The sequence below is a fragment of the Hemibagrus wyckioides genome, linkage group LG04 (assembly GCF_019097595.1).
Source record: "Hemibagrus wyckioides isolate EC202008001 linkage group LG04, SWU_Hwy_1.0, whole genome shotgun sequence".
NCBI classification, from domain to species: Eukaryota; Metazoa; Chordata; class Actinopteri; order Siluriformes; family Bagridae; genus Hemibagrus; species Hemibagrus wyckioides.
The window spans coordinates 14,990,626-15,000,437 of record NC_080713.1 but is presented as its reverse complement, the minus strand read 5'-3'; the positions used below and the strand labels follow the sequence as shown (position 1 = coordinate 15,000,437).

The 9,812-nt window shown below is 40.1% G+C and overlaps 1 protein-coding gene across 1 annotated transcript; it reads left to right on the top strand.

Annotated features, from left to right (window-relative positions):
• The first annotated feature begins 2,577 nt into the window (after window positions 1-2,577).
• LOC131351501 (breast cancer anti-estrogen resistance protein 1-like) lies at window positions 2,578-8,760 on the top strand. The gene is made up of 5 exons (XM_058386915.1): window positions 2,578-2,640; window positions 2,988-3,098; window positions 3,510-4,670; window positions 5,641-5,730; window positions 6,681-8,760. The coding sequence occupies exons 1-5, from the start codon at window positions 2,578-2,580 to the stop codon at window positions 7,191-7,193; spliced, it is 1,938 nt and encodes a 645-aa protein (XP_058242898.1). The 3' UTR covers window positions 7,194-8,760.
• Window positions 8,761-9,812: the final 1,052 nt, after the last annotated feature.

Genomic DNA, 9,812 nt, shown 5'->3' with positions numbered 1-9,812 from the left:
CATACTTCATATGAAAATTCATATTTTTGATGACTTTCCTTTGTTTCTTATGAATTTTTGCATTTTAAAGTAATCAAGCACTTTTAATATCATAGTCGACCCCAAACATGTGAAAAAAGTCAAAGAAAACTGCCCCTTTCAGCTGCACACATGCGTTTGTCTGAAAAACCGCTTTCCCTTGCTCGTAGAGCGCTGAGACTTGCGGAATCGCATTTTCAGCGCCAGAGAAGCACAATGCAGAGAGCAAACCGCGCTGAGTCAGGAAACGATCCAGTTCGATGAAAAATGATGAAAGTTGACTTTCTTAAGTGAATTTTCATGGATAATCACTTTTTCCATATTTCTTATGAATTTTTGAGCTTTGATGAAAAAAATCATACTTCATATGAAAATTCATATTTTTGATGACTTTCCTTTGTTTCTTATGAATTTTTGCATTTTAAAGTAAACCAGCACTTTTCATGTCATAGTCGACCCCAAACGTGAAAAAAGTCAAAGAAAACTGCCCCATTCAGCTGCACACATGCGTTTGTCTGAAAAACCGCTTTCCCTTGCTCGTAGAGCGCTGAGACTTGCGGAATCGCATTTTCAGCGCCAGAGAAGCACAATGCAGAGAGCAAACCGCGCTGAGTCAGGAAACGAGCCAGATCGATGAAAAATGATGAAAGTTGACTTTGTTAAGTGAATTTTCAAGGATAATCACTTTTTCCATATTTCTTATGAATTTTTGAGCTTTGATGAAAAAAATCATACTTCATATGAAAATTCATATTTTTGATGACTTTCCTTTGTTTCTTATGAATTTTTGCATTTTAAAGTAATCAAGCACTTTTAATATCATAGTCGACCCCAAACATGTGAAAAAAGTCAAAGAAAACTGCCCCTTTCAGCTGCACACATGCGTTTGTCTGAAAAACCGCTTTCCCTTGCTCGTAGAGCGCTGAGACTTGCGGAATCGCATTTTCAGCGCCAGAGAAGCACAATGCAGAGAGCAAACCGCGCTGAGTCAGGAAACGATCCAGTTCGATGAAAAATGATGAAAGTTGACTTTCTTAAGTGAATTTTCATGGATAATCACTTTTTCCATATTTCTTATGAATTTTTGAGCTTTGATGAAAAAAATCATACTTCATATGAAAATTCATATTTTTGATGACTTTCCTTTGTTTCTTATGAATTTTTGCATTTTAAAGTAAACCAGCACTTTTCATGTCATAGTCGACCCCAAACATGTGAAAAATGTCAAAGAAAACTGCCCCATTCAGCTGCACACATGCGTTTGTCTGAAAAACCGCTTTCCCTTGTTCGTAGAGCCTTGAGACTTGCGGAATCGCATTTACAGCGCCAGAGAAGCACAATGCAGAGAGCACACCGCACTGAGGCAGGAAACTAGCCAGATCGATGAAAAATGATGAGAGTTGAATTTGTTAAGTGAATTTTCAAGGATAATCACTTTTTCCAAGTTTCTTTTGATTTTTTGAACTTTGATGAAAAAAATCATATTTCATATGAAAATTCATATTTTTGATGACTTTCCTTTGTTTCTTATGAATTTTTGCATTTTAAAGTAAACAAGCACTTTTCATGTCATAGTCGACCCCAAACATGTGAAAAATGTCAAAGAAAACTGCCCCATTCAGCTGCACACATGCGTTTGTCTGAAAAACCGCTTTCCCTTGCTCGTAGAGCGCTGAGACTTGCGGAATCGCATTTTCAGCGCCAGAGAAGCACAATGCAGAGAGCACACCGCGCTGAGGATGAAACGAGCCAGTTCGATGAAAAATGATGAAAGTTGACTTTGTTAAGTGAATTTTCAAGGATAATCAGTTTTTCCATGTTTCTTATGATTTTTTGAACTTTGATGAAAAAAATCATATTTCATATGAACATTCATATTTTTGATGACTTTCCTTTTTTTCTTATGAATTTTTGCATTTTAAAGTAAACAAGCACTTTTCATATCATAGTCGACCCCAAACGTGAAAAAAGTCAAAGAAAACTGCCCCATTCAGCTGCACACATGCGTTTGTCTGAAAAACCTCTTTCCCTTGCTCGTAGAGCGCTGAGACTTCCGGAATCGCATTTTCAGCGCCAGAGAAGCACAATGCAGACAGCACACCGCGCTGAGTCAGGAAACGAGCCAGTTCGATGAAAAATGATGAAAGTTGACTTTGTTAAGTGAATTTTCAAGGATAATCACTTTTTCCATGTTTCTTATGATTTTTTGAACTTTGATGAAAAAAATCATGTGTCATTGATGCTAACTTGCGTTATGTTTGTATAGTTATTGTATATGAATCCTTTACATGATAACTCTACATTTTTCACTTACAAAATGACTTTTTATAATGACGTTTATAATGCCTTCTAAAGGAGGAAGTGAATTATAACTACTGTGAGTTTTTTGACCCCTGGACCACGAGGACACGCATTGTGGTATTATTTTGTTACGCATGCGTTATTTCAGTACAACAGGCCATCTCTTGTGAGTGTGTGAGGTCACACACCTGCAGAGGCACCTCAATGTGTGTGAAAGTGTGTACAGCACCATGGAGAATGTTTCCATTAGCTATAGCCATGACGAGGGAGCAGTGGCAGAGCAGGGGGGGAAGTCGAGGGAGACTGAATCGTGACAGTTTTGTCAGAAATAAGAAATGTGTTACACTTTAGCTTCCCTAAAATCACTGATATTTTGCTCTTTGTCCTCCTCCTCCTCCTTTCATCCCACCATTCTCATCCATATCATGGTGGAACAGAAATTATTGATGTGCAGGATGAAAAAGAGTGAGGGTAGCATACACATGATAAACACGATAGTGCTCCACTGCCACTTAGAATCCCATATCACACCTACACACCCCCACATGCACAAGAGAGTTCAGTGGTGCGTGACAGAAAACTGGACCTGATGGGAACAATCAGCCATAATATTTTCAGTGTATTTGGTGCTTTTGTATACTCAGTGCCTCAATGATCGGTTTTTACAGGTATATGACGCTCCTCCCATGGTAATGAAAGGACCAACCAGCAGAGATGCGCAGGGAATCTATGACACCCCCCCAAGTGTGGAGAAGAACCAGCTGCTCTCCCAGCAAATGGTGAGACATCCATACATACACACACACACACACACAGACATGGTTCACTTAAGATAAAATGAATGCAGGACAGCTAATATCTTTAAGCTGGAGAGATCTCTAAAAAGAGGCAGGTTTATTAGTTTAGAGATGTGTGGTGTGTTAGAACGAAGTGAAATATGATGCTCAGTGTTGTAGTTGTGGGTTATTGCATCTAATAGGAATGCTGCGGCTTTTCAAATCCTGCATAATGAGTGAAAAAACCTTGGCTGTAGCCCAGCAGGTCATGGTTCTGGTACCAACTAGTTTTATGGTGGACTATTATAAGATGTAATAACTGTTTGACTTTTGTGATAAAGTTGAATTTAGTTTGCCAAAAAGTTTAAATTACACCAGACTTATTTGTAATGAGCAATCTGTACTCCCTCCCAGGTGTATGACTTCCCTCCATCTGTGAGTAAGGATGTTCCAGACGCACTCATCAAGGAGGAGACCTATGACGTCCCACCTCATTTTGCCAAAATGAAGTGTCCAAGCCCAAACTCAGCCAATCCTGAACCACCGATACCCGAAGATGTGTATGATGTGCCACCCCCCCAGACGGGTGGCAAACCACTGGCTGAAGCACAGGAGATCTATGACATCCCCAGCAACCTGCATCAGGGTGATGTCTATGACTTCCCTCGTGAGCGCCCACCAGTTGCTGAGGAATCAGGTGAATACATCTATGATGTACCACCACAGGTGGTACGTGATGCAGCAGGTGCTACCACAGAGGAACTGACAGTGAGCTTTAAGCGCCTATCTGCTTCCAGCACAGGCAGCACACGCAGTAATTTGTCCACCTCATCCCTAGACACAGTGCCAGTGCGGGACAGCACAGTGCCAAGCCGCTTGCTTTCCCTAGACCTTGAGCAGGCCATGGAGAGGCTGTCACGCCTGCAGCAGGCTGTGGATACTTCAGCTTCAATGCTCATGTCCTTTGTCAATGGTGATTGGAGAAGCCCTGCCCAAATGGATGCTAATTTGCCCTCCATTCGAAGGGCATCTGAATTATTACGAGCATCAGTCAGGGAACTACTGGAGTTTTCTCGTGGTGCTGTGGCCAATGCTGCTCAAGCCACTGACCGTACGTTGCAGGCCAAGCTCAGCAAGCAGGTGCAGAAGATGGACGAGGCATTCCAAGGTCTGCTCAAGCACATTCAGGCACTGGACACCCTGGGCTGGGCTCCTGCTGCTCTCCCAGCACCAGCTGCCAACAGTGGTGGGGACGACCTGGACCAGCTGGTCATGTGTGCTCGTGCTGTACCTGATGACACCAAGCAACTCGCATCCTTCCTGCACGGTAATGCAACGTTGCTCTTCAGAAGGACAAACAGACAGCAGCAGCAGACCTCAGAAGTGTTGGGCCAGCTGAGCAGCAGCAGCTCTAGTGTCTCAGCCTATCAGACAGGCACACCTGACCGGACCAACATCCAATCATGTCCACTGCCCTCACCACCCAAGTTCACAGCAGAAGAGGAGCCTCCTGAGCGGCCCTATGAAACCACGGAGGAGGGCTGGATGGAGGACTATGACTATGTACATTTACAGGTACAGGAGCCAAATCAAATTAAACTACCATCACCACTTTAGAAATAAGAATGATATGGCAACCCATGGACCTCTTTACTTAATGCCTTATTGCTGTTACAGCTATACAGTATTTTCTGTATAACTCATTTAGCTTTGAATGTCACCAGCAAATAAGTGCACTGAAAGTGAATAAGTGATTAGAAAGTGATGAGTGTATTTTTTTATGGAATTAGAAAAACTACCGCAACTTATTTCAATGTTTGGTGTAGATGTCCCAACCAAACAAACCAAGCCCTGCATGTCACAGTATGGTTGTTACCTTGCTTTTCTTATTCTAATTTATTTAATAATTCATCAGTAACACCTAAAATGTCACTTAATAAAATTCAGTTCAATGTGCTACATCTGGAGAAAGGCTAGAGAAAAAATCTAGTGCTGTGAGCTTTTCTGGTCATACTTTCCTTAGGCTGGAATTGTAACTGGCTTCAAGTTAAGGTGTGAACTCAGGGTGCAGGTGGCTTCTCACATGGCTGCACTGCCATCAGAGTGAGCAATGGCCTCCATGTCCTCCCTCATGTGGGCTGCACTCCTAATCCCCTACTGTAGTGCTTAACGTGTCATCATCAATCACTCCTGACCATGTTCTGGCCTGTTTTCTCTTCATAACCCAAATACATCTTCTCTTATTCCAGCTGTATGGACTTTACTCTGTGCTATATTTTTTGCAGACACTATTGCAGACATTTCTCAGCCAAACAGCTATTTCTTGATAAGTGACAACTGCTATGGTGGCAAACAAAGGGATTGCAGATATTGCGGATGACTTTTTTCTGCTTAACCCACACTGCCTCCTTGTGGCTATATTAGAAATGACATGTGCAATGATTCTGTTTAGGGCTGGAAAAAAATTCCACTACTATACGAGAGGTATTTTAGCAGGATTCCGTCTAAGATGAAATGCAACAATAATGGATTTGTTGTCTTTTAGGGTAAGGAGGAGTTTGAGAAGAACCAGCGACAGTTGCTGGAAAAAGGCAACATCACTAGACACAATAAGACCCAGTTGGAGCAGCAGCAGGTCAGTCACTAACTACAGCTGTATTTTAAATTCTGCATTTTAAAATTTAACTTAGTTAACTCCATTAACTATCAGGTGATGGTGTACTGCTGAGGAAGCAGATAATGCATAAAGACTTTGCAAAGCACAGATGAAAATAATGACCTGAAATGTGATATGTCAAAGTGTGCTCAGAGAGAGTACTAATCTAAATGCATCAATAAACCGTGTCATATAATCGAATTATAGAGCGTATAATGAAAAAGGTGCATTGCAAGTAACACCAGTGTTAACGTGATTAGTAGTGATACATCAGTACTATACTGGATACCAGTATCAAGGCTGGACAAAATGCTGGCTTGGTAACAGATCACATGTTAAATATGATTCATTCATAAACAGTCATTTAGTGGAAAAAAATAAATGAAGAGGAAATGTACAATATATTAGTTTTATTTCCAGTCACAGAGCCATGCATATTCACTGAAATGTACAGATGTTCTGTTAAATACATCATCATTGTTCATTATTGTTATTGTTCATAATTCACACAAAGGTCTTCAACAGTAAAAACAGTATGAAATCTGAGAAACATTTTATTTGTGACATTGGACTTGTTGACCTGCATAAATAATTTCTGCATGGCTGACTGAAAATGGAGTTAATGTACTGTACATTTTTCCTTCATTATTGTGTGCCACTTATGCTGTGACCAGGCATTGTTACATGGCACAGATATGCCAGCAGGTCTTGCATGTGAGCATGTGCCATCCTGTCTGTGACGTTTTGTACAACAGCATCCGAAGCTTGTAGACCAAATCAGTCACTTCCAGGATGTCAGAATGAGAGCAGTGTGTGCAGAACTCAAATTCAGACTGTCATTGTTATAAAAGACTCAGATTTTGCTAATGGTATTATAGCAAATACAGGAATGATTGTGGAAATAATCATTTTCTTTTCTTTGCATTCAGCTCAAGCAGTTTGAGAGGCTGGAGCAGGAAGTCAGTCGGCCAATCAACAATGACATTTCAGGCTGGACCCCGCCCCCACACTACCCACCACCGTCGCGCAGCAAGCTGTGTGCAGGTGACCGGCGGCTGCTGCTGTTCTACTCAGAGCAGTGTGAGGCCAACATCACCACGCTGACCAATGCCATTGATGCTTTCTACTCATCCATCAACAACAATCAGCCACCCAAGATCTTTGTCGCTCACAGCAAGTTTGTCATACTCAGTGCCCATAAGCTGGTGTTCATTGGAGATACAGTCTCACGTCAGGCCAAGTCCCCCGAGGTGCGGAGTAGGGTAGCACAGCACAGCAACGCGCTCTGTGAAAAGCTGAAAGACATTGTAGTTAGCACCAAGACTGCAGCCCTACAGTACCCATCTCCAGGGGCGGCACGGGACATGACCGAGAGGGTCCGCGAGCTGTCTGGCTGTACCCAGCAATTCCGCATGGCCCTCAATCACCTACTTTCCATGTGAAAACAAACATGGGAGTGTACAGAAACACTGAGACCACACATGCATGGAGTCCCACTGCGACTTGTTCCATGTCCATGCTTTGTGCTTTGTATTCCCCCCCAAAAAAAGACTATAAACACTATCCGTGAACAGTGCTATGAGTTGTAAATGAATTTATGTAAATATATAAGTTTCTGTAAGAAGATGGGGAAGTAGTGGGGCAACAAGAAAGGATGAACTGTATCTTTTTTTCTTTGAACAACAGTGGAGGAAAAAAACAACTGAAAAGTAGTTTTTAGTTATTATTCACTATTATTGTTATTATGTAATTATTGCCCTGATTATAATAATTGTCATCATTATTCTTATTATTATTGATGAGATATTAAGGATGTCTAGAATTTTAAATGTGTATGTAGAAGTACTTAATGGCATTTTTCATCAGTGATGAGGATTTTTAATAAATTTGTATGTTAGCATGAGGGAAGTGATGGCAGCAGATGTGCAGCGCTTTGTGCTTTTAATCAACAGTGCTGATTCAGGGTGGGAGCAAAGTGTTGGGGTGAGCTGACTGGCAGTCTGGACACATAGACTGCCTGAATGGGTGGAAGGTAATTCAGTTCGCTTCAAATCTGCTAAAATATTCTAATGAAACAGACTCAGAAGATCCACAAGCAAGGGTAGATTTGGGAAACTTGTGGGAAAAGAGTAGGTCTTTTTTATCTGTTAAGTAGTTTCATTCCCAACATACTTGTTATTCTTTTCAGTATGCTTGCTCACCTTTCTCCCACTCTGGTCATCGTCTGTGTATTTTGAACAGGTTTTTGTGACTTGCTGTGCACTACTCCAGTTTTTTTTACTATGTTCTAGATAAGGCTTCGTATCTAGCAGCATGCCAAAGGCGTTCTCCATTGCAGTGCTACACCCTGCTGGACAGGGTCATATTAGCCAAGGGGTTCTGTTTAATAACTGAAAAAGATTTTTCCTTTTGGCACATTCCTGACCTTTAATGTTTATTAATCATGATGGCAGGTCTGTTCCCATGAGTAGGCTCTTTTTCTTTTAATAGCTCTATAAAAATCTTTAGCCACCTCATAGTTAAACACGCCTAGTCTATTCAAATAGTACATTTTAACGAACCCCTAAAGATCAGCTAAGAGTAAGGCATTTTTTACTATGCTGTAATGTGGCAACAGCTATGTCATTTTCACTCACCTTCTGCAAGATGTTTGTCACTGGAGGGCAATGTTGAGAAGAAATCCATCTGCCTCAAATGTTTTCTTGGCTTTTTAACACCCTATTGGTTGTATTTTGGATATCAGAATATGTCAGCAGAATTAAGTTGGTGAATGTGGTTTTACCTTTAAGTACTACATGTTGTGCATATAGTCAGAATCCTTATCCAGTTTGAAAAAAAAGGAGCACAGTGAAAATGAATATTGACTTGGTATTTGTTATTGTTAATGTTATTTCATCCTCGAATCTGTGTGTAAGGGTTTGGAATATCTTTGCGATGTTAAAAACATACTGTAAATTGCATAACTGGAAAATATATGTCTAATATATTTTCATTAAAAAAATTGATCAAGCTACTCTCTGTCGAATTCAACTTATAAACAAATAATTGGGATATTCTAACAAGAAATGGTCTAACAAAAAGTCTTATTTTGAAAGTTACTTATTATAAAGCGTAACCATGCTGCTTACTTTCATTTATTATAGTTCTGCGAGTCTGGTTTACACACAAGCCTTGTAAAAGGAATATTTACAGCTGGTGGGTGTCGCATTGAACACCCTACTGGTTAAGACGTTCCCTTTGAATATTATATCTTCCAGATAAGTTCGCTATGCTTTATGAAATACGACCTAGCATACAGTTTAGAGCATGGCTTAACTCCTAGGAGTGATATTAAAGACTAGAAACAGTTAATAAAGAGCAAGATGCTTAGGCAATTCTTCACTCTCACTGCTACTGGCAGTAGATTAAAGCGGGACTCTTACTGCTGAGGTGGTTAGGTTTAGCTGACTGCTAAGTTAGAGTACTAATCATCCTGTCAGACAGACAGCTTTTGGCAAACTCATGTATATGATGTTGAGATGCATTCTTGTAAAGGAGTAAAGCAAATTTATTTAGCAACACAAAACAAATTCAATGTTGGAGTAACTCATTCATTTTTAATTTAAATAAAAGGAGCTAACCAACTGTGACAATAACAGTTTAATAATTAAAATATTAGTTCCCACAATCTGTTTTTTTAGTCCTTCCCTTTACCCAGCTGTGTTATAATTGAATGTAAATGTAATTATATTGCTCTTTTTGTACTTTTATAATTATAGAAGTTTATGATGCAAATGGGTTAGAACATCTGCTAAATCATATTTAGTATTTAAAAAAAGAATAGAGTCCATTAGTTGTCTATTTTAAAATCCTAGCCACATAGTACTGAACTGTACATCTATTATTGTTACTGTTTATTATGCTGATTCTTCAGCTGGAGTTATTCCGAAAACAAGGTCTACTCTGGCTACCAGCTATTTGAGGAGAACATTCAAGTTTCATTCTGATTTATCTTTTCTTTCATTTTTTACTACTCTCCACAACTCTTGTCTTTCTGTGGCAGTCATGGATGTTTAATCACC